Source organism: Martes martes (genome assembly GCF_963455335.1).
Source record: "Martes martes genome assembly, chromosome: 14".
Taxonomy (NCBI): domain Eukaryota; kingdom Metazoa; phylum Chordata; class Mammalia; order Carnivora; family Mustelidae; genus Martes; species Martes martes.
The window spans coordinates 86,816,639-86,842,113 of NC_137902.1; the positions used below are offsets into that span (position 1 = coordinate 86,816,639).

A 25,475-nucleotide genomic window follows, 5' to 3' on the forward strand; every position below is an offset into this window, starting at 1 on the left:
AGGGTAATGAGATACGCAACGTTGAAGAAGTGGCGTAGGTCAAAAAGCAGTGATGTAAGACAACAGAGGATGTTTGCATATATGACCTTGAACTGGGAAAACGATCTAAGTTCTCAACTCATTTATTCTGGTGTAATTTAGTGAAGGCATGAGAAGTCTTCGGAAAGTTCTAGTGAGCCGAGATACTGCAAATTAAATATGAAGTGGAAATGCTAGCACATTTCTCCACAGGCTACTCTACATTAAATGAGTAAATCCTAAGACTGGATGTTTGATTTTGAAAACTAAAAAGACTATTTCCTGCCTAAACTAGACACTCGGTCTGGTTCCACGTCCTGGGTGTGGCATCCACTCCCTGAAATCTGTGACCCAAGTGACATCTCTTCCTCCTCCAGTGCTCCTGGCTGAGGCTGCTGGCCCAGCCTCCCGGTTCCCTGGGTTTAATCCCCAGGCTGCCTTTGCCCTCTCTCCTCTGGTGGTCCTGCCTTTTGTCTCTTACCCACATCCCACGGCACCTTGGTCCTTACCACACTGTGCCAGGAGATGTGTGAGCCATGGTTCTGCTTCGTCTCCTTTCAATCTGAAAGCCTCCCCTGGCTCCCTATTACCTAGACGATGAAGCTGAATGTCTCTTGGCCCTTGGCCATACAGTCAACACAGTGACAGGCTCACTGAAATTGTTCTGTAATACCGGATTGCTTCCTGATAATCTCAAGCAAGAGCACGTTCTGCATTCCAGGCTCGGCTGCCTTGTCCTGGCCCATCCCCCTGGTGGCTGGATCTCCTCTCCCTGCCTGTCCTCATTCTCCACGAGGACCCCTTAGCACTCTCAGCATGTATGCCTCATCGCCGCCAGGACGGGAGGGCTCGTAAGACCTGGAGGAGCACAAGACGATCAACGTGTCTGAAATAAAGCATGGATTGAGCGGTGTTCAGAGTCCAGGTGTCCCAGCAGCTGGTGGGCTGCCGTCCTCCCCTCCCCCATCCCAGTCAGACGACCGGGCCGCTGCGGACGGGCTGCCAGGCTGCCACGCTCCATCTGGAATGCAAACACTCCAGGCAACCCCTTCCTAGCTGTCAGAGCATCTTCCCCAAGCTGTTTTCACTAACAATGCCTTGGACACCAAAGGTCATGGGCATTTTGTACACCAGGGGCCCAGGCTCTGATACCAGCTGGGTGTGGAACAATTCAGATCCATTCTGATGTGAACTAACCCCGAGCTGGGGAAGACGCCCCAGTCCCACAAGACCACCGCCCACTTCAGAAACCAGTCACAAGTCCTGGGCCACTCACACTTCTGCTGGACCAGCTCTAGCCTGGGCATTCCAGGACCTGCTCCTCAGGTTTGAGAATTTGCTCGAATGGCTTGCACAACTCAGGAAAGGGCTCTGCTCACTACTGTCAGTTTATTGTAAAGGCTCCAACTCCAGGACGGCCAGGTGGATGAGAGGCACAGGGCGAGCCATGTGGAGAGGGACAGGGCACTGCCACGCTCTCTTGGGGGTCACCAACCTCCATCACCTCCATGCCTTCACCAACCCAGAAGGTCTTTTTGGAATTTTCAGGGAGGCTTCATTACATAGGCACGGTTGATTAAATCGTTGGTCATGGGTGATTGACTCAACCTCTAGCCCCTCTCCTCTCCCAGGAAGTCAGGAAGGGGGTAGAAAATTCCAGCCCTCTAGCCACATGGGTGGTCTCCTGGCCGTCAGCTCCCATCCTGGGGCCACCAGCCATGTCACTGGAAAGCAGAAGCTACTCTCATTACTCTGACTCCAAGGGTCTTCTGAGCTCTGTGCCAGGACACGGGGACAAAGGCCTAATACATGTTCCCCGTGTTCTCATGGTTCTTTGGCTCAAACCCTCCCATGGTGCCCCATACACTTGGAGTAAAGGCCAGAGTTGCCCAGTGGCCCGTAAGGTGCAGCATGACCCAGCCCCGCTCAGATCTCATCTCCCACCATCTTCCCCAGTCTCACTCTTCAGCCACTGCCAGCTGCTGCGCCTCACACATAGCTGATGCACAACCATAGTTTGGTCTAAGAGTTTTATAAATGTAGCTCCTACCTGGAGGAGTATCATTCATTTTGAGTTAATTTTTCTAAATGGTGTGAGGTAGGGTCAACGTCGCTTTTTTAACCTGTTGGCTCTGTCCCATTTGTTTAAGACACGAATCTTCCTCCCCTGGATGGGCCCGGCAACCATGTCTACTGTCAACTGACGATAAATAGTTTGACTTCTCGACTCTCATCTACTCCGTTGGTCAATATGTTTGTCCTCATGCCAACAGCACACAGTTCTGACACCATGGCTTTGTACCAAGTCTTAAAATCCAAGGTGAGAACTCCAGCTTCACTTTTCTTTTCAACATGGTTTCGGCTAATTGGATTCCCTCACATTTCCGTATGCATTTGGGATCGACTTGCCACTTGGACTTGGATCGGAATTGTATTGAACCTGTAGATCAATTTGGGGAGCCCCACCACTTAACAACGTTAACACTTCTGGTCCCCGAGCACGGATGTCTTTCCGTTCCCGTGAATCTTCCATGATTCCTTTCAGCAGTGCTTCCTAGTTTCTAGCGCAGGCGTCTCACACCTCTTCTGTTCAAGTTATTCCAAGGTATCTTGTTCTTTCTGATGCTACTTTAAGTGGAATTTACATTTTGGTCTTCATTTCATTTTTGTATTATTCATTGCTAGTATAAAAATACAATAAATTTCTGTATGTTGATCTTATATCCTTGCTCCAACTGTGTACTGTCTCCATTAGCTTTTTTCATGGATTCCTTACAAGATCCCATTCTCTACAAATAGAGTTAGTTTTACTTCTTCCTTTTTATTCTGGGTACTTTTTACTCTTTTGTTCTTGCCTTGTAGCCCTCACTCAAACCTGTAGTACAATCCTGAAGGAAGGCGGTGAGAGTAGACATCCTTATCTTATTCCTGATCTTAGGGAAAGATTTCCATTATTTTCCATTAAGTGTGATGTCAGACATGGAGTTTTTTTGTTTTGTTTTGTTTTTATTTGACAGACAGAGATCACAAGTAGGCAGAGAGGCAGCCAGAGAGAGAGGAGGATGCAGGCTCCCCGCTGAGCAGAGAGCCCGATGCGGGGCTCGATCCCAGGACCCTGGGATCATGACCTGAGCCGAAGGCAGAGGCTTTTACCCACTGAGCCACCCAGGTGCCCAGGCATGGAGTTTTTGTAGCTGTCTTTTTTGATACGAGGAGGTTTCTTTCTATTCCTACTTTGTTTTTTGGGTTTTTTTTTTTTTTTATGAAAGCACAGTGGATTGTTTTCAAATGCTGTTTCTGTGCCTATTGAGGCAACCACGTGGTTTTTGTCCTTTATTCTGTTAATATGCTGTTTTACATTGATTGTTTTTATCTGCTGACCCAACCTTAAATTCCTAGGATAAATCTTATCTGGTCGTGTATAACAATTTGTTTGTGTTACTGGATTAGATTTTACTGGATTCAATTTGTGAATATTTTGTTGAGGATCTTTGCATTTGTATTCACATTGCTAAAATTATATAAACTTTTTGTGTCTTCCACCCTATGACTTTCCTCCTAAATGAGATAAATTCTTAGGCAGAGCAGAGCAAAGACAAAACATACATCACAGAAGTCAATGGAGTTTTTAATATCCAAACTGTAGTCTGTCCATGAAGGCATCAGTAAGTAACTCCCACATTATTTATAACCCTATTCTCATATATGGAGTTCCACTTCAACACAAGATCCTTCCGTGGGGTTCTTCTCCCCACTAAGGTTTATCTGCATGACTGTACGGACTTGAACTACCTTCCACGTATTGTACTCTTTCCCAGGAGGAAGGAGAAAGGCACATCATTACTCTGCACCCTTCAAAACAGATTTTCATTTTGGTATTTTGGGGATCTTTACTGTTGCTGCTCTTTAATGCACAAAAGACAAAATCCAAAGAATACCATTTACACAAAAGTCTTTAGAGAAATAAAACCTAGTGAAAATGCCAGGGCACCTTACTGGGTTGTTGTATTTTAAAGCTCTCATACTTCAGGGTTACAGGCCACATCCAAATCAAGACTGGACAGAAAATTAGAAACTTAACGATCTGCACTTAAACTAGGATTTTACTAAAATTATTTTATAGTAACCGGGAGCACTTGACCTGAGTAGTCATCATTAATAAGACCACTGAAGAATGGGAAGAATGGCCTGTTAATTTAGAAGATGACCCTGAGCTGTTCCTCCCAACACATATTAGGGTAAATAATAATGATGATAAAGGAGATTCGTCATGAACACTATTTTATTCTTCATGTTTCCTACTGTACTGAGAGCACTTTGAGGGCAGGTACAATATGTCTTGTTTCTGGGACTCAAAATGCCCAGGGAAGTACAAGTGCACATCGGGGACCCCCAACACTTTTTTACTGAATGGACAGGTTGTTGAGTCGAGGGAGCTAACCAAAAATAAGCGGAGGACAGCCTGACATAGCTCGGGACAACTGTCTTTGGAAAATGAACGGCTCGTCATTAGCCAGTCTGTTGGTGTATTTTACTGCAAGTTTATGAAAGGAAGCTCAGCTTATATTTCCCGAATCTGAACACAAAAGAGTCATCTTCTCATAGTTACTAACTGCTAAGTAGAAGCTATCCTGAAATAAAGTTACCCAAAACTCGAAAAGTTTTATTAGCCTTTGATCAAGATGCGTACCTCTAGGTACAGATGAGATGAATATTTATAATTTTATTAGACTCAGTTGCTTCAGGCAATAAACTTCATTGCTGAATTTCAACTTTAATTTCTATAGCCCAAGAGAGATGTTTTTTGACTAGACCTTTCTTGAATAGAAACATGAACATCTTCGATTCCGTGCTACTGCTCTCTGCATATGAACTTGCAGGAAAATAAAAATGTATATGATAAAATGTATTATTCTCCTTTTTTATTAAAATGATTCCCTTTATATAAGGCAGTTTAGTTATTAAATCAGTTTCCATAATCCATGACATACCCTTTTACAGATAATACATCCAAAGCTAAATTGTCTTTAAAAATGTTTGTCAATTTCACACTTTCTGCTGGCAACTTCCTACCTTGTGCCACAGTCACTTCTGAACCTGCCTCATCTCTCCTGTCAGAGCCGGAGTCACTGAGGGCAGGCAGTGTGTGGTGTGTTCCTTTTGTTCCTTGACCCTATCTGTCCTCCTGGCCGGGAAGCGTGCCCACAGACACCTGCTCCAGCAACAACGGAGGGATGACTCTGCTGGGGGCAGGCAGGACCATCCCTGCAGTCACAGATCGCACCGGCACGTAAGTAAGCTGAGCTCTGAGGCTTGCACACCCCTAAGATGATCTACTCCTCACTCTGTTCAAGCCATGGATGGTAACGGTCAGGCCAGAGAGTGGAGCTCAGCAGCACATAAAAAGGGAGCAAATTCTTTTCCACTTAGATATTAAAAATTCTTTTCCACTTGGATTGTATAAAAAAATTATATGCTTCAGCTGACCGCCGAGGATGGCGTTCCATCCCACTGTTCTGTGAAACGCAACATGGGCTCTGACTGTTTAGGAACTTCATAACCTCTTCCCACTATTGTATACTGTTGCTCTCACGGGTCAAAGCCAGAGGAGGACCTTGTCTCTTGCCACTGTTTTCCCAGTTCTTGTGGGTTTTCTGTACCATGTCACTGTTTTTGTTGGTTTGGTTTGGTTTGGTTTTGGTTTTGGTTTTTAAATTTATTTGACAGAGAAACAGTGGGAGAGGGAACACAAGCAGGGGGAGTAGGAACGGGAGAAACCGGCTTCCCACTGAGCAGAGAGCCAGATGCAGGGCTCGATCCCAGGACCCTGGGATCATGACCTGAGCCGAAGGCAGATGCTTAACGACTGAGCCACCCAGGCAAACCTCCCCCACCCTTTTTTTGTTTTTTTTTTTTGCCACTGTTCTAAATAGAATTAAAAAAAAAACTTACTGGGTGTTGTATCTAACTCATGAATCACTAAATTCTACACCTGAAATTAATATTACACTGTATGTCAGCCAACTAGAATTTAAATAAAAACTTTTAAAAAAAGAATTTAAAAAATCTACTCATATCACAAAAACATGGATGTCCAGAAATGCCTAGAAAACATACCTGAAGTCGCACATTAGAGACTGAGCTGTTCCCCTCCCTCTCCCATGGGCTGTTTGAGCTACAGACTTCTCCCGGCGCCCGAGGGGAACAACTGTACTCATCTGCACTCCTGCGGCAGCTGCTGGAGGCCCACACGGCACGTGCGGAGGGGGCAGGAACGGCGAGCCACACCAAAGCCTTTCTGCCGACACATCATGGGGCCCGACTCTTTATTCACACTAAGGCACAGTTAGAAAGCAGGACCACTTTGGCCCAAAGTTGGTATCCATTACACGATGCCAAGACTATGTTTTCACAGCAAAGAACCCCGGGACCCTGCCTCACTGGCTTAACCCGCACCTGTAACACCCAGGACCCACTCGTAGCTTCCCGTCCCCTCTACCATCTAAACGATGCGCATCTGCGTCTACCATTTACAAGGGCGCGCTGCGATCTGCCCCATTTCCTCTGAAAAATAAGAACTCATCATTTTATTGCCCATCATCTTTTAGAAAAATGTCACCGTTTTAACAGTTACTATGCTTCTCACCCTATTTTGAATGTGCACTCGTGGGCCGTCTCTAAATCTCCAGCATCTGTAGGATGTTTTATGTGTCAGGGATGGAAGAAATGATCAAAGAATCAAGGTACAAATGGCTGAAAAGGTAGTAAAGAGTCCATGAATTATCTCGGTCCGAACACAGCCAGATGAGTGTCACGTACCAGAGCAGAAATTCTACCCAAGACCACAAGAGGATTTCTCCCAAATAACTTTTTATATCGACAGCACATACAGTTTACAATAGAAACAATCAAAAGGAAAAAATATCTTTCAAACGTTATTTGTATTTCAATCTAATTCTTGGTGACAAGGGGGGAAACAAAGGCATAGATAATTTGATGCTTGAGTAGTCGGGTTTGCTTTTACCAGCCCTACAGGGGCGTGGGGGTCTTCAGATCCTGACCTTCCAAGGGTAGCTGGGAGCACTGAACACATCTCAGAGCAGGGCCCAGCCTACCGCCAACACGTACTCACTTGCTCAAAGAAAATGTGAGTCCTTTCTTCTTGTAAATGTAAATCTATATTTACCATTGGTTGGTTTCTGCATTTGACCGCTGATTAATATACAATTTGTGAACGTGACACCTGCTTTGATTTTGCCTTTCCTCGATTGTTATAAAAATACCAAGTTTCATTCCGCTTGATTGCCAAGCGAGAGGGCACGTGTGCAGACACTTCTCCGGGGTCACCGTGGCTCCCCTAGCAGACAGCCCTCACTGGCGATTACAGGCACACGCGGACAAGAGGGCCGCTTCTACCTTGATTGTCACTTGCTGGGAAACCACGAATACGACAAGGAGCCTCGTTCAGCCTCATGAACCCTCCCCAAGTTTGCAACCTGACACTTCCGACCCATGTCGGGGTTGGGCGTGGGGGACGATGCTCTTTCTGACACTTACCTAAAATTGTCCCCAACATAAGGGATTTGACAGCATTGAATTCTGTCCCTGATGACAGGACGACTTGTCTCCTTGCATTCTGGTTAACCTATTAAATATTCCATGAGAAGCAAACATCAAAATGGCGAGTAATGTTGGTGATAAGAGAATGGGAGTCTGAGGGAGACCAAGGAAAACGGTAAAAACAAGCCATACGTTTGGCTGTCACGAAGGGGAATCGGTTTCATAGCAATTGTTTTAATACCTCGGATTTCACACCACCCCATTGCCTGTTCTTTCCCCTTTATTTGTCTTCATGGTTTAGGGATCTGTAATTGGTACAATCCACAAAGAAATGCAATAAGCTATTTCAAACCTTAAAGCTTTTGCTTATTTCAAACAGAAATTAGTAACACAAGCCACAAAACATATTACTGGCACAGAGTCAATATATAAAGGTTATTCTTCAAAGCCCAGTGACAATGAATAATTGAAACATGGAGGCTTTTAAAAAATGTATTCCCACTTTCAGCAAAATCTTGCTTTTCCCCTTGTGTTTACATTTCTGCCGCCTTTGCTCTTTTGTAGTCAGATGGAAGTAGGCTCTCATTCTCGTCAGAATGTCTCCAGTAATCGCTGGGAGAAACTGGGCAACATTCCCCTACCAACGAGGACAGCTTGGCATTTTCAGAGGTCAGATATTAAGAAGAACCCTGTCAGCCTCTTGCTAAACAAAGAAAGGACATTGCTAAAGAAAACACTTTGACTACGTTTTCTGTCCCCAGGACTTTCTGGGAAGACTGCTAAACGTGTCTCTCTTTTACTAGGATTTATTCTCAAAGCCTTGCTGGAGGTCATACACTGAATGCCACAAGTCTGGTTACTGTGGCTGCTGTGAATCTACCCCTTACCTCTACAGAGACCCCCGCCGCTTCTCTGTGAATCGTCACCTGGTGAAACCGCCCATCGGCAAAGTTTTTAAAACCAAAGTTAAAAACATCAGGTTCTTGGTGTTTGTCCAGCTTATACCTGATCTGCAAACTTCCTAAACAAGACCAAAAAAATGACATTTTTAAGTAAAATTGAATTTTATAAAAACCGTCAATACAGGTTCTAAAGCACATTTTGTTTTTATTTATTTCCTATAATTTGAATTTATTGAGCATTTGCTTAAGGGTACCGAGAGTCTCTATTCCTGGAAGAGTGATCACTTATTTGCTATTCCAGGGCTGAATTCAGAATCCGATTACACTATTTTATTTTTTTGTTTGTTTTTTTTTTTAAGATTTTATTTAACTTGACAGACAGAGATCACAGGTAGGCAGAGAGTCAGGCAGAGAGAGAAGAAGAGAAGCAGGCTCGCTGAGGAGCAGAGAGCCCGATGTGGGACTCGATCCCAGGACCCTGGGATCATGACCTGAGCTGAAGGCAGAGGCTTTAACCCACTGAGCCACCCAGGCGCCCCCCAATTACACTATTTTAAAAGTCAAGACCAAATGGTATTTTCCCAAGTTCTTCCATTTTCCTTAACAAAAGGAAAAAATTCTAAGTTAAGCATATGGGAAGTCAGAGCTAGGCTCAAAGTTAATTATTCATGTGATATTCGTAATATTAAATGGTAAAACCTCAAGCAATATTGCATTAACATTCAGTTTCTATAAGCATCACTTCTTTTAATGTGACTTATTTTAATGCATTTTAATGTATTGCTGACATTTGCATAATGAATTTTTTTTTGCACAACTAGAATTTTTTTCCTAATGTTTCTGCCATAATCAAGAAACAGAAGAAAGACCAATGATGTGCTACAACATCTAAATCTCCTGATGTCCTTCACAGGGATGCCCACGACCCCATAACCCTATACTGCCTGGAGCAGATCTTCCAGAAAGTAGGTCTCTGTCCTTCCGCTCTGTGAAGCGAGGTTACAGCTTGGTCTAATGCTCCATCTGCAACAGTCTTGGAAACACTTGGTGGCCATGAGTTGGGAACCTCTCATCCCACTTTTCTTCGTATGTAGATATTGCCGTGAATGGCTTCCCACCCACCGATGAGTAAAGAGCAATCCTATTCATGTGATGCTTAGGAATAGTGGATTTTAGATAAATATACTTCTTTACTTTGCTAAAAAGGAGGAGGAATTATTTTCCATGTACAAAGTGAGCTATCTCGTTTCAAAGTGAATTGCAGAACTCATTTATTCACTTACAGAAGGAAAGACTTCCCAGAATAGCAAGAAGCCTCGCGGCACGTGAAATACCTAAAATGATCAAACGTCCACGGGGGAAATGTATCTTAAATGTGATCATGGAAATGTGAACTTTAGTGATAAACACTTGAGGGTTATCATGAACTAGTGTAACGAGCACGGCAAGCCACGCAATTGTGTTTCCTTTTCGTAGTTAAACACCCAAAGGGTCCCCCTCCTTGTGGACCTTATTTTCTAATCCAGCCTCCTTGTTCTTGAAGTCTCAGCACTCACCGTTGGGGTCGAGGATCACGGACAGGTACTCCTCGTAGAAGGAGCTCACATAGAGGAGTAAGCTGGGCGTCCCTGTGGTCCGGAAGCTCAGTGTGGCCACTTCTCCAGCCAGCGTCAGACCCTCAGGAAGTGAAGCCGCAAAGGAGCTGGTGTTCTTGCTGGCGGTGCGGTTAGAATGTTCCTGAAAGTTGTAGACAACGGACGAGCCGGTTCCAAAATACGCAGAAATCTCTGGAATGACACTCATTTTTGTTACGTTAACACGAAGTCAAGGCGAGGCTCTTCTCTGCGTGTGTTTACACACTATCTCTAACCCTTAGTCTCTCAAGACAGGAAACAAGAATGTCACGCTTTGCTGTTTTTTTTTTTTAATTTAGAAATATTTCCGATTAAAAAGATAACCAAGGGGCACCTAGGGTGGCTCAGTGGGTTAAGCCTCTGCCTTCAGCCCAGGTCATGATCTCAGGGTCCTGGGATCGAGCCCCACATCGGGCTCCCTGCTCAGTAGGGAGCCTGCTTCTGCCTCTTTCTCTCTCTGCCTGCCTCTCTGACTACTTGGCATCTCTCTCTCTCTGTGTCAAATAAATAAATCAAATCTTTAAAAAAAAAAGATAATCAAGTATGGATAAAAAGATAACTTATCCCCATGTATATTCGCATGATGTCAAACTGAGTAACAATATTTTATTATGGCCCACAAAATGCTTCATCTCAGAGTTATATAGCATTAAATGCCAAGTGTAAACATAAACTTAGAGCTATTGTCCATCTCAGTGTCGCGTGAATGATGCTGAATCCAACAGAAGTCATCATGAGCTTCTCAAGAACAGAATCATAAATGGACAAATTTGGGAGAGAAACAACTCTCCTTTAGCTGGTCAGAGAGAACTGCCTTATCCTTTCGTAGAGAAAGGATCAAATGCCAGAAACACGAGGCAAACAGCCGAATGAGGTGCCTCCTTCTCCCCGTCCTGCCCAGGGTACACTCACCGCTCTCGCAGAATGGCCCGTCATACGCAGAGAAGGCACAGTCGCAGGTGATGCCCCTGGGTCTCTCCCTACATCTCCCTCCATTGCGACACAGGTGTCCATAGCTGCTGCAGTGTCCCGGGCAGCCCGGGTCCACGCCCGGCGTCATCGTGGCCCTTTCTTCCAGGTCTAGGGCCAGCCCATTCAACCGCAGCGACCGAATGCACCCCAGGAAGCCTCTCTGTCTGGTGGCTGTCCCGCCTACAAGGGAAACAATTACAGCCGTGCCCTGGGGGTCTCGGTGGCGTTTCCACTGCACGTCCCACTGCAGGTGGACCGATCGCGTCAGAAAAGGGACCCGCCGGAAGCTCTACAAACACATGCGATTTTGAAAACCTAGGCTGTGATCACATACTAAGAATCATCCAACGATATCGAATAAACCGTGGACGGAAATATTTTTGGAGTTGAGCTTGGTAAATATTTACTCTAAAAAGTACTTCTTCAAGTTCTATTTAGAAAGATTTGTACATTTTTAAGTTGGTTCCTTCATTAAAAAAAAATCTCTCCTTTTTAAAGTTAAAGTGTATAAACTGTGATGGGCACAATAAAGTTAGATAGTTGAAAATCTTTGCAATACAATATATATTACAAATTTGTAACATGCAATGTATGTACATTGTATAGAGTTAATATGTAATATACATTATAATTTGTATATGCATCTGTCATACATATTTTGTTACATATTTGTTATACACTTGTATATAATATAATACATATATTATATATAATAACAAATTATATATGGAATACCATCCTTTCTGAGAAATGCTCCCATTAACAATGCCATGAAAAAGGAATTGAGGAACGGGCAAAGAAAGAAAGTAGGGTTGACATTAAAACCCAGGCTGGGGGCGCCTGGGTGGCTCAGTGGGTTAAGCCTCTGCCTTCAGCTCAGGTCATGATCCCAGGGTCATGGGATCGAGGCCCACGTCAGGCTCTCTGCTCACCGGTGGGCCTGCTTCCCCCGCCACCCGCCTGCCTCTCTGCCTGGTTGTGATCCCTCTCTCTCTGTCTGTCAAATAAATAAATAAAATCTTTAAAAAATTTAAAAAATAATAATAATAATACCCAGGCTCAGGCCTGCCTTGCTCCAGCCTGCCGGCTCTGAGGTCAGGAGGGTAACAGTCCCTGAACACTGAGTAGCTCTCTCTCTTTCTATCATGCCTCACACGAGCCTAATCTCAAATCTGGAGGTGCGGGGGTCACCTGGAGCGCTTGCTAAAACAGAGTTGGGGATCATTCCCAGGGATTCTGACTCGGTGGGCCTGGGGCACATATATCGGCATTTTCCACCAGCTTCCCACGCTCTGGAAACATTGTTTCTGTGAGGATGTCAATTCCAGGTAGGTGTTCATGCCAACTTCATTCCCAGAAATTCCATTCCTTGATCCTCAGGATTACGAATCGGAAAACAGAACTGTTTAATTTGCATCACAGTTTGATGACTTGACATGAAGACTTAGAGTTTTCTGTGTCATGGGTTGTACACACACACACATACACACACACACCTCCCTGCATAGCACAGTCCCCAGAAGCTGTAGGTGTCCTCTGGCAAAGCAGACTGCAGGCTAGTCTGTGATTTAGATTAGTTCCTAATAGGACCAGCTCCTTATTTACTTGAAAACACATGAGAAATGACCAAGGAAGAGCTACGTCATTGATTTGCTTGCTTTCCAAATTAGAATAGAGTTGTCTGAAAAGTAATGTAGCAAAACTTATCTCTCCCATTGAGAAAAAGAAAAAAAGTCTTAAAAAAAATAAGCGAGTACATGAAAAGGAAGACTTCCTCTACCCAGAGCTTTCATCCCTGAAGCACCGGCAGCGAGAACAGAGCCAGCCCAGTTCTGAACCCGGTGTCTGCAAGGACTGGGCAGCGGAGGAGGGCGACACCGCCACGCGAGTCCTCCTGCGGGCTGTGTTAGAGGGGACACTGAGAACTCGGGCACAGTCACACGGCAGATTCCCCGACTGCACTGAGAAGTGAAGCCGGGAGTTCCGGGTGACATTTGCTAACCGTTTTATAAATAGCGTTGATAAGAAGTCACTAAAGCTAACGCAGGTCATCAATACTGTTGAGGTCCAGCCTGGGAACCCACCCACTGGGGACTGGGTTTCTCTTCTATTTCAGTTTCTAGACTACATCTCTCGCTCTCTCTGGACATCTGTTATCTCATCTGTGACCTGGGAAATCTAGGGAAACCATGATCCCGAACAACGCGCTATGGAAACTGTATTAGCAACCATCTGTGGAAAGAGAGCCCGACTCTTGCTGGAGCCCTCAGTCCGCGGTGCCGACATGAGCCCCGTGCACCTGCTGCCGTCACGGCTGGACGGCTCACGTCTTCTCTGTGTCCACCAGCACGGCCCAGCCAGAGGGCAGCCACACTCACCCACGAAGAGCTGGCTGTTGAGCTGCAGGCGGGCATGGCCATCCGCGGGCGCGGCTTGCGTCTTGCTGGGGAGCTGGTCCACTTGAAGGGTCGCCTCCTTCACGTTCCTCTCGGCCCTCACGTGGTGCCACCGGTTGTCGTTAAAGGGAGTGGGAGAACGCACTGTGACCTCGCATCGCCCGTTCCCCACATCGAAAGAAAAGGTCACTTCTGCAGGAGCTGCAAACACAGAGAGGAGAGCAGCTCGGTTCATTCCACAGGGAGGAAATTCAGTCTCGGGAGACAGGAGGGCAGGGGCATGACATGCTCCTTATGAAAGCGGACGGTGACACGGCTGCTGACCAATGTCACTCTGAGCTGGCTAGGAGGGCAACAGAAATGTGTGTCCTGGGGGAAGAAAAACAAAGCCATTTTACCCTATTCCTCCTCAGAGAATGCTCCTCATCTTGCTAAACCTTAAGGACTAGGGATCTTTCCCCACTGGAGGGAAACTGGCCTGTGACCTGCCTTCTTACATATCAGCGAAGTTATTTCAAGGTGGGTGGAATCCTCATGTACTTTATTTAAAAAGCCCTCCGTGAAATTTTGAAGCCAGGAACTGAGACTTGCATACATGCATGAACGATGTGGCGAGTCAATTACATGAAATGAATCTGCAATTTAGGGAGTAGTTACTGGACCAGTTTGGTTTAAAAGATCCTTATTGCACACACAGTTAGGGCAGCACAGAATTGGACAGACTGCTGTGTGTTTTGTGAATCACTGTTTTCCTCCCTATTAAAAATAAGGATTTAAAATAATGGAGCTTTAGGTGCTCCTGGGTGGTAAGGTTGGTTAAGCATTCGACTCTTGGTGTGAGCTCAGGTTGTGATCTCAGGGTCACGAGATCAAGCCCTGCACTGGGCTCCATGCTCAGCGTGGAGTCTGTTTAAGACTCTCTCTGCCTCTTCCCCCCTCCCAACCCTGCTCTCTCTCTCTCAAATAAATAAATCTTTTTAAAAAAGGTATTAGAGGGGCGCCTGGGTGGCTCAGTGGGTTAAAGCCTCTGCCTTCGGCTCAGGTCATGATCCCAGGGTCTTGGGATCGAGCCCCATGTCGGGCTCTCTGCTCAGCAAGGAGCCTGCTTCCTCCTCTCTCTCTCTCTGCTTGCTTCTCTGCCTACTTGTGATTTCTGACTGTTGAATGAATAAATAAAATCTTGAAAAAAAAGGTATTAGACCTTTAGTATGTACTAAAGGAATACAAGTGATGAAGAAAGCATAGTAGTACTTTGGGAATTAGGTTCCCAGAAGGGTTATTGCTATATACTGAGGCCTGGTGGCTTTGCCCAGGGGGCAACTCACCATGCAGCTCTAGCCTGATGAAGTCTGTGATCCCCAGGTTCTCCACAAACACCCCAGAAGGTGCTGTTGTCTTGAAAAAGAAAGCCACATCAGCACTGAGCTCTCCACGGAATGTAGGGAAGTGAAGGTATGAGGTCTCGATGTTGAAGGAAGCAGAATTCCAAAATGAACCTGTTTCCAAAAAAAAAAAAAAGTGACAATAGCAAGGAAACAGAATAACAACCACATTTTGCATTTCTAGCAATTTTTTTTACCATTATTACCATTTTTACCATTACTAAATGCATTCATTATCTATGCAAGCCTTCACTTGGGGGTTCTTCCAAACATACAGCCACGAGGTGAATATCCAGATACTGACTCTTTCAAGGATTAAGATGGACAAGACTGCAACTGAGTGAACAGATAATCACTGGAAATACCCTGCGTTTTTTAGAAGACGATGTTATTTATAGATTACCATTAAGTCAAATTGACTTTGGGGGGACGTACCGTTAGATGAACTTTAATACATGCGTAGGCTTGTATAACCACCACCAAAATCAGGACCCAGGACAGCTCCGTCTCCCCCCTCCCTCGGGCTGTTCTCTTACAGTCACACCCTCCTCTGCCCCTAAGCCCTGGCCACTGTGATCTACCGTTGTGCCTTTTCCAAGTGTCATGTAAACGGAGTCACACCGTAGGTAACCTTCTGAGACTGGCTCCTCTCACTCAGCGGAAATCCCTCGAGATGCACTCAGTGTGCCACGACTTATTGCTGCCCTATCGTCCTTCCTCACGTGGATCGGGCCACCATTTCTTTGTCACTGGAGAACGTCGGTGTGGTTTCCAGCTTTGGTCGTTCACAAACAGAGCTGCTCTAAACATGTCTGCCCATCACACGTGTATCTGCAAATAGTTTTCTTTCTTGCTTTCCAACCTGGATGCCCTTCCTTCCTTCCTCAGTGGCCACACTGGCTAGGACGTCCAGTGTGACTGAAGTCACAGAACAGAAGCGGTGAGATTGAATATCCTTATCTCGTGCCCACTCCTGCAGGGAAAGGGTTCAGTTTTTCACCAGTAACTATGATGCCAGCTGTTTTGTATATAGACAACCTTTATTAGGATCAAGAAGTTCCCTGTTATTCATAGTTTGCTAAGAATTTTATTGTGAGTGGTATCTGATATGAATGTATCATGTTAATTCATGATATAATCATAGTAATTCAAATGATCATGTTCATATCAATTGATGCAAAAAAAGCATCTGGTGTGATTGTTCTTCTTTAAACTGTTAATATGGTAGATGACATTGATTGATTTGCAAATATGGTCAACCCTTGAACAACAAGGGGGTTGGGGCACTGACCTTTGCACAGTTGGACATTCACATGTAACTTTGGACCCTCCAAAAATGTACCTACTAATAGCCTACTGGACAGGTTGACTGGACACCTTACCAAGAAGCATCAACATTTGATTAACACACACTTTGCATGTTATAGTATTATATACTGTATTCTTACAATACAGTGAGCTGGAGAAAACAAAATATTATTAAGTAAATCACAAGGAAGAGAAAATACATGTACAGGATGGTACTGTATTTTTTGAAAAAAATCTGCACATAAATGGACTTGCCCAGGTCAGACCCATGTTGTTCCAGGGTCAGCTGCACTGAGTCAGCCTTGTGTCCTGGCGTAAACACCAGTTGGCGATAGTGTATTATTCTTTAAATGTTCCTGGATTTTTTTGCTAATGTAGTTGAGGATTTTTGTATTTGTGTCTGTGATGATGTTGTCCGTAGTTATCTCTATCTTAATTTTTTTTTTGCATTTTCTTTTTCTAGTTTGGGTACTGGGGCAATGTTGGGCCCTTATAAAATGTTGGAAAGAATTTCCTCTGCTATTTGCTAAAAGAGATTGTGTAAACATGGTGTTATTTCTTCTTTGGTGGAACTCACCAATGAAGTCATCTCCGAATGGATTCAATTCCATCAATACTTCTAGGTCTCTACTAGTTGTTCAATTTATCTTGAGTGAGTTTTAGTAGTTAGTGGTTCTCAAGGAATTAGTCTGTTTTATCTACGTTGGAGAACTGACGTGTGTAGAGTTGTTTGTGGTATGCTGTTATTATCCTATTGATGTCTGTAGGGTCTGTAGTGATACTCCAGCTTTCATGCCTCATATTGGTAATATTTCTCTTCTCTCTCTCTAACAGTTTTGCTAGAGATTTATCTATTTTATTGTTCTTTTATAAATATTTTGTTTTTATAGATCTCTGCCTTTAATTGATTTCTCTTATCTTTATTATTTCCTTCCTTCTGCTATTTTGAATTATTTTTTCTTCTTTTTCTAATTTCTTATGGTAAAAGCTTAAATCATTGAGTTGAGACCTTTTACTTTCATAATACAAGCATTTAATACTATTACTATCTCTCCAAGCACTGACATAACTGCCTCCCACCATTTTTGATATGTTGTATTTTCCTTTTCATTCAGATCAATATATTTTATAATGTCTACTATTGAGACCTCCTTGACTCATTTAATATTTAGCAGTTTGGTGTTTAATTTCTAAGTGTTTGAAGACTTTCTCACTCTCTTTGTTCTTTGTTTCTAGTTTAATTCATTTATGTCAGGGAATGTATTTTTGTGTGATTTATTTGATATGTGCTCAAGTTTGTTTTGTGACACAGAATATGGTGTATCCATGTGCATTTTAAAAGAATGTGTATTTTACTGTTGGTAGGGTGTTCCATAAATGTCAATTAAATTCTGTTGCTTTGTGGTGACATTCAAGTTTTATGTACACTTTGCTTGTTTCCCCCCCATTAGTTCCAAAGATTAATGAGAGAGGAGTACTGGAATCTCTAATTATAATTATGATTTTGCCTACTTCCCCTTTCCATCCTGTCAGTTGTTGCTTTATGTATTTTGAAGCTCATTAGGATTCTTATGTCTTCTTAATCGCTTTTTGTATCTGTTAATTTTCTATGCTTTCAAGCAAAAACTTTAATACAGAAACCCCAGCTTTCTTTCAATTAGTGTTTGTGTAGAATATCTTTCCCTGCCCCTCTTTTTAAACTTATGATATCATTATATTTGAAGTGAGTTTCTTGTACAAAGTACATAGTGGAGTCATTACCATCTGTCCTTTAACTGGTTTGTTTAGACCATTCATATTAAATATAAATGTTGACAAGTTTAATTTAGTTTTATCATTTTATTATTTTTTTCCTGTTATTTTTTCCTTATGCTTTTTTGTTCTTTTCTGTCTCCTTTGGGGTTAAACATTTTTTAGTTTTCTATTTTTGTTTGTCTATAGCATTTCCTTGATTGGTTATTTTAGGAGTGACAATATATACACTTACCTTTTCAGAATCTGCTCAGAATCTACATTTTAACTACTTGGACTCATATGTCAAAACCTGGCCAACAATTCTGTCAGTTTACCGAGTGCCCTTTATTTATTGCTGCCAAATGTATTCCATCTGTACAAATGTATTCCATATGTACAAATTAAGAATTTTATGAAATAATATTGTATTTTTTAATACAACCACAAGTATATTTAAAGTAACTCAACAGGACAATAGTCTATTATATATACCCTGATAGTTACCATTTCTCAAGCTGATTTTTTACCCCCGAGGTCCCAAATTTCCTTCTGGTATCATTTCCCTTCTGTCTGAATCTTCCCTTAGAAAGTCTTTTAAAGTATTTCCTGGTAAGGAATGCTTTTAGCTTTCCTTCGTCTGAGAATTTATTTATCTTCATCCCTGAAGGAGGCTTTTGCTGAATATGGAATTCCAGACTGACAATTCTTTACTTTTAGCCCTTGAGAAATGTTTTGCCACTTCCTTCCCGGCTTCCATATTTCTAATGAGAAAGTCATGGCCATATGAGTAGGAGTTCACCTGCAGATGCTACATCACTCCTCTCTGGTTGGTCTCAAAACATTCTCCATTGCCTTTGTTTCCAGCAGTTTGATAATGATGTGTCTGGAGGTGAATTTGAGTTTATCCTGTTTCAAGTTCATTCAACTTCTCAAGTCTGTTTTTTACCAAACTTGGACAATTTTCAGCCTTTTTTTTTTTTCAATTTTTTTTTTCAGCACCACACTGTTCTGTCTGCTTCTGGATGTTCAATTACATGAATGTTAGATCCTTTGTTGTTGACTCAGAGTTCCTTGAGGCTCTGTTCATTTTTAGATTTTTTCTTTCTTTTGATCAGATGAGTCATTCCCATCATTAAGGCCACTGACTGTCTCATCTCAGATCCACTATTTGGTCCACCCAGGACATCTTTTATTTCAGTTTCATATTTTTCAGCTCTAAAGTTTTCATTTAGCTCTTTGGATATCCTATTTCTTTGGTGAAATGTTCTTTTTCTATTTGCTACAAAAGTGTTTATGATCGCTTGTTAGAGTTCTTATGTAATAGTTGTTTTAAACTCTTTATCAATTCATTCTAACCACTGTGTCACAATTGCATTAGTATCTGTTGACTACATTTTCCTAAGCCAGCTTAGATTTTTCTGATTCTTTGTGCTAAGTAATTTTGGATGACTTCCTAGATATTTTAAATATTATATTAATAAATTCTGGGCTCTGTTCAAATGTTGTGGAGCATGTTGATTACATATATATATATGAATATACATGTATATATACATATATACACATATATACACATATACAAATTTTATTTTTTGTTTTTAATTTATTTAGGTTTTTTTGCAGGCACTTGGCCTAGTTAGGATCGGGCCACACATTGCAACCTGCCTTCTGTGGGCTGTCTCTAATGGCAGTCCAGTTTCCAAAGCCTTTGCAGCACGACCCAACTCTACCTCATTCGTGCACAACCCAGTGGCCAGCCTGGGTCTTGGGTGGTCGACTCTCCATTCAGTTCTCAACTTCTTGGGTCTACAGTTAGGACCGGATCCATGCATGTGTGGCTCCAAGGTGAGCCTCGGATTTCATGAACAACATACAGTATGCTCTCCTGAACGGCTGCCTCCCTCTGCTCTTCCAGGTACTTTCTGGTCCCCTGGTCTCCCTTGTCAGTCACAGAACTAGAAAACAGGCTCTACTGAGACTGCTCTGTAACACTCTCCTATGCAACTCTACCTGGTCCATTGCCAAGCGATGGGTGAGTGGAGGAAAAAAACAAAAATAAGAGGAGTCTCCCCACCATCTCTGAGCCACAGCTGCCCCACGCAGAGCAAAGGTCCCCTTCTGAAGTCCTGGCTTTTGTGTGTTCCCTGGGCAGCTTCTGCTGCTATCGTCATGGGTCTGCCTGGATAGAAAAAGAGGGAAATGGGATTCCTGCATTCCTTGAGAGTTAGAAACTTTCTGTTCTGGCCTCTAGCCAGGGCTCAAGGGCTTCTCCTGGAACCTCTCTGTCTGTGACCCAGTGCCCACGTCTGGGTTGACCGACAGATACAGGAGGGAAAAGTAAATGATGCCTTCTGGTTTCTCCTCCTTGCCGCTGCTGGCTTCCCAGTGCCCTGAGATAACTGTTTCAGGCGTTCTGCCCAGGTTTCATAGGGGACTCATGGGAGAGATGGGGTGGGCGTGCTTAATTCGTCCTATCCGGACACAGAGTGAGGTCTGCAGTCTAAGTCATGAGTGGGAAGAACAATTCTTCATACTATCATCCGTCAAGGCATGTTCGTATGTTCCGTACACTGTGACTATCCACCTCGCAATATTTTTGTCATCTGACGTAGGAAACGTTCTTTTTCTCAATGGCAAGGCTCAGAAATGCCAGGACTTCTCCACATGGCAGCATCTCCTATGCGGCCCCAGGAAGGGCTGGCCACCGCAGCCTTGGTAGACGTTGAATTCTGGCCTCTGCTCTGACACGAGTGCCAGTGGAGAGTCTGGGCCAGAGGACTGACGTGCCCTGACCTTTCCCTCTGGCCGTTCTGTGGCGTCTCCACTAAGTGGGCAGAAGCAGCTGCAAGCAGGCCAGTCAAGCCACTGGGAGGGGGCGCTGGATCCAGTTTTGAAGTTCAAAGCGATACATTTGTATTTGTGGATGAGTCCAATGTGTGTTAAGAGAAGAAAGAAGTTATGAGTGGCTGTTACATTTTCCGTCTAAGCGAAAGGAAGCAGGGAGTTGCCATGCCCTGAGTTGGGGAAGGTTGTCGTGGAAACACTTTTTTTTCCTTCTTTTGGACAAACTGTTCTGAAATGCCTATCGAGGCAGAGAGGTACAGCCTAAACAGCTGCATGGCAGGGGCGGGAGTGCAGGGAGACGGCCTGGGGTATAGCGATGGCGGAATCATTGACCTCAATGTGGGATTTAAAGCCACGAGCCTGTTGGGAACAGCTCAGCACTGGCGAGCAGAGAGACGGAGGGCTGAGGACGCAGGCAGGGGCACAACAACAGGATAATGCCACTGGCGTGGGGAAGGAAGGAGGGAAAACCCAGACTTTTGTGGGTAAGCGGGCCGCTGAACAGAGACGTGAATCACAGTGAGTGAGGACAGGAGGCCAAGGTCAGGTCCGACGCCGCCTGAGAGCAGACGGCAGGTTTAGCCGGGTTGGGGCCTCACTGACGCCTGGAAAAGGCAGTTTGTAGGGGGTGACGGAGGAGACGGCCGGAAGGGGACACATTCAAGAGGGATCAGAAGGAAGTAAATTAAAGATAGAGTGGATCCGCTCTATTTCAGTTAGTTTGGGAGACGGAAGGCTTCGGAGAAATCCACATGCCGTGGGAGGGGGGAGGACAGTTAGGACCACTGAGGTTCGCAAACTGTCAGGGGTGACGACGAACAGGCACGTGATGGCTTCCGTCACCTCGTTTCTCAGTATCTTACCAGTTTTAGGCATCTCGGCGCTCAGCCAATACTTACTTACTCCAATTAATTAATTATCAAATCACTAGATCTTGCTGACTGGGTGATCAGTGTTTCAGATCATCCCACCAACATTCACAGCACTAGTCCGACTCAAATACTACACAGAGGACACACACTCCGAAGGTAATACATATTCCTCATTTTTCCCTCAAGCACAACTCCTATGTACACTTCTTTTGTAAGTTAACACATTCCTAATGAGATGCAGAGTATTCATGTCTCCTAAAACACTGACATGCATTTCCAGGGGTCAGAACAGCTCCTCTTGCCTCTACTTACTGTCCCCCGAGCAGAGCAGAGGCCCCAGCGCATAAGCCGCTTCTGACTGTGGTCGGCCCGTGTCTCTCATCGCAACCTGAGTGACTGGCAGGTGCTCCTTATGGGAAAGGACTACTGTGTCGCGGGTCCTACAAAACAAATATGACCACCTTAGCGTTATTCTGAACGACATCCAGAGAAGGAGCAAATAGTCTATTACTGTAGCACAAGACGTGATAAGCTAAATTTGTAAATATATAACAATAAGGAAATCATAGGGCTCGTCTGAACTCTGACACAGTAACCTACTTAATAAGGTCTCTGAGGATCAGAGATCCTTGTTCCTCTGCATGACCACAGAGATAACAGCGGGCAGGGCTGACGTCATCACCGTCACTGCGAGCACGACATTATATTTCCCTGCAATGAAGCAGTTTGCTGCCCTTTCCCATCTAGCTGCCTTGTGAGATTTAAATGCAAAACTTACATGTGCAAGATCTGCTTGGCTTCATTAAAGAAACAAAACCAAACCACCCAACTGAAAAGATTTAGGTTTTCAATCCCCAGATTTTTCTTTTTTTACTCAATTTTCCAAAATTCCTATCGTGGTTTCTAAGCATTTCCTTACATATTGATGCCATCCATTAAAAAAGAAAGAAAGAAAGAAAGAAAGAAAGAAAGAAAGAAAGAAAGAAAGAAAGAAGGAGACGGTTGATTAAACCAAACAGAAGGTATGATACAATGTGCTCTTAAAATTAATACATGGGGTAATGCGTGGGAAGTGCTCGTCGTGACTGTCACTATCTGTTCATTCGGCCACATTTGGTGCACAGCGACTCCTTGCCAGGTCCTGCGTGTCAGGGGCGTGGGCATAAAAACCACCATCAGTGTCCCCAAGGAATCTAGTGGATATTATAAACAATTGTGAAAATATAATTGTAATACAATAAAATCACGTAAGTGAATATTTGGGACTGAACATCTATGGTTCCAATGTAACAAACACCAGACTCGAGCCAGGGGTCCTGGGAGGAAGCTGTGCCACCAGCCACCCCTCTGGGCGAAGAAAGGAGATTCTTCCGCACCTGTGAGCTGCTCATGTTCTTACGTCCTGCTTCAATTACGTATGTGCTTTGGGTTTAGAACAGAAAATAGTTTGTCTAATGTATCCTTCAGGTGCCCTGCATCTGTGTAGAGCCTAGGAAGTTTCAGTTTCGGACGGTTATAAAGCCCCACTCGCTCCGATGTACACAAACGGAAGTGTCGGAAACTGACGTTTTTGCAAGTCAAAACAACCAGCAATTTCGGATGGTTCAGCCCAATCGCTTTGCTTCAAAAAGACCCTGCATCACTTAATAGTTAATCATTCCAATTCTGTTGAGGCATCAAAAATATTCTTTCGAGGTAGGAAGTTTAAAATTATTAGCATTTTTATTTTGCTTTAAAAATGTTACAAAGAGACTGCTGGTGAATATTAGCAAGATATCAAAACTTTGAACTAATATCCTGAAAGTTCAGAAACAATTTTTTTGGAGTCAGATTGTTTCCAAAAACCAGATGGAACAAAATCCCAGGGCTTTATCTGGGTAAGGCCCTGTGATTTCTGTGCTTGGAAGCACACAGGCAGGTCGTCCCAAACACGGAACACCTGGCTTTGTTGGGACCGGGACAGGTGGTCGGTCACAAGCCAGAGGGTGGCATGGATTGCGGGGGGAGTCAGTCTGAAAAAACGCTTGTTATAAACGTGGGGCTAACACAGCAAAATTCATTCCTGGTGTTAAGTACCAGGAAATGTTACAAATAAGCATTTTCATTCCTGTCATTGCTATTTTGGTAGAGCATCTAGAGGGAACATGCAAGGGCATTAGTTATTCATTGAGTAACTGAATTTTAAAGAACCATTTAAAAGCTACATTTATAATGTAGTGAAAAGCTACACTTTAATTGTTTTTAGCAATGACAAAGCACAGAGAGCCCTGCAAAAAAACCTAAGGAAAATCATAATGGGTAATTGTGTGTGTTAAGGCAGATATTATAATACGTTATTTTTTCATTCTGTTGTTTGCAAAGTAAATTCCTGAACCTGAGGAAATTTTAAACAACTCAGAACTGAGAATTCTCTCTCAGCACAGGTCATTCCCACATGTCCACGCTTCATGTAGGACGAGATTCACTGCCAGGGTCCCCAGACTCATTTGAAATTGCCGAATTTAGTTCTATCTCAGGTTTTTTCTTGCCTCTCCATGTTTCTCTCTTTTCCCCGAAGGTTGGGAGTGTTGCTCTCTGGGCATGACGATGCTCACGACAGGTTTCGCGCCCGCAGTGACGGGACTGCCAAGGCCCCTTCCTCTTGGTCTTCAGTTCCCAGCGCTCCAGAGATGCTTCTTCTGCTGGTGTTTCGCAGAACACTTTTTGGCAGGTGCAACACAGCCACCGCGACCCCTGAGTTCTGGGAAAGGCCGCAGGGAACAAACACCGGGTCGGCTTTCACGTTTCCTAATTGGTCCGGAGAAAGCGAGACTGGGGACCACGGAACCATCGCCGCCCAGAGCTCCCTGTTTTGAAAGCTCCCGGGCTCGCTCTCGGGCTGTGCTGTTCCCTTCGCTCATCCCGTCGGCAAATGCCCTTGGTTCAGAGCCTGCGGTCCCCTGACACTCCAAGTCCTGGGGGACCAGTCTCCCGTCCTTGCTTCGACCTTCAGAACCACCACTGACCACTGCTTTCCCACGCACATCTTCCCAGCACGTCACCGTCCCAAACACTCAGCAAACGACTGGTGTTGGAATTAAATGGAACCAAGAAAATACTGATTTTTCCCACTCATGGCAGTCGTGTGATATCTCCATTTAGATACATCTTCTTACAATCTCATAAGAAAACATAAAAGTTCTGCATATTTCTGTTATCTTTATTGCAGGATCTACAGTCTTCATGCTGATTTTGTAAGTGGTTTTCATGATATTTTCTTACAGTAATAAGCTCTTTGTAGGAATTCAGTTATTCTAAGATTCAGTGGGTAGCCCTACTAAATTCTCATTAATTTCAATAATATTTCTGTCTATCCTCTTGGGTTTTCCTGGTAGGCAACCATATTTCCTATGAAAAATGTCATCTTCATTTCCTTGTTTCTAATCATTTGTGGCTTTGAAATGCCGCCTATACTTTCATCCCTTTGCTATTCATTTCTAACCTCAATGTCCTGTAATCAGAGAAATTGTCCGTACCATAACAACTACTGTAAAATTTTGGGGGTTTTGCTTTATGAAACATTAAGAAAATCATTTTGCAAAAATGTGCCATGTGCGCTTGAGAAAATTATATATTCTGTAATTTTCAGGGCCTACCAAATCAATCCGTTGATTTCATATAAAAATATTCCATATCCTTAATAATTGTCATCCACATGATTTGCCAGTTGCTAACAGATGTATGTCTAAACCTCTCCTTACAATGGTTGATTTGTATATTCCTTCTTTCAATTCAGGCATTTATTTTTTATATACATTTTGAGTCATTTTTGTTAGAAACATACGAGTTTAGGATTATTAGGGGTTTTTTGGTG

At 43.7% G+C, this 25,475-nt stretch overlaps 1 protein-coding gene across 1 annotated transcript in view; it reads right to left on the reverse strand.

The window, feature by feature from the left end:
* Positions 1-5,191: 5,191 nt before the first annotated feature.
* Positions 5,192-25,475, reverse strand: part of LOC308355043 (contactin-associated protein-like 3) — a gene marked incomplete at both ends in the record, with an annotated part of 141,256 nt that continues 120,972 nt past the window's right edge. Inside the window, 8 exons of the mRNA XM_080822947.1 lie at positions 5,192-5,283; positions 7,576-7,663; positions 8,466-8,599; positions 10,037-10,267; positions 11,027-11,266; positions 13,465-13,683; positions 14,808-14,978; positions 21,935-22,062. Coding sequence (XP_080679073.1) covers positions 5,192-5,283; positions 7,576-7,663; positions 8,466-8,599; positions 10,037-10,267; positions 11,027-11,266; positions 13,465-13,683; positions 14,808-14,978; positions 21,935-22,062 — 1,303 coding nt within the window. The remainder of the gene's footprint in view (positions 5,284-7,575; positions 7,664-8,465; positions 8,600-10,036; positions 10,268-11,026; positions 11,267-13,464; positions 13,684-14,807; positions 14,979-21,934; positions 22,063-25,475) is intronic.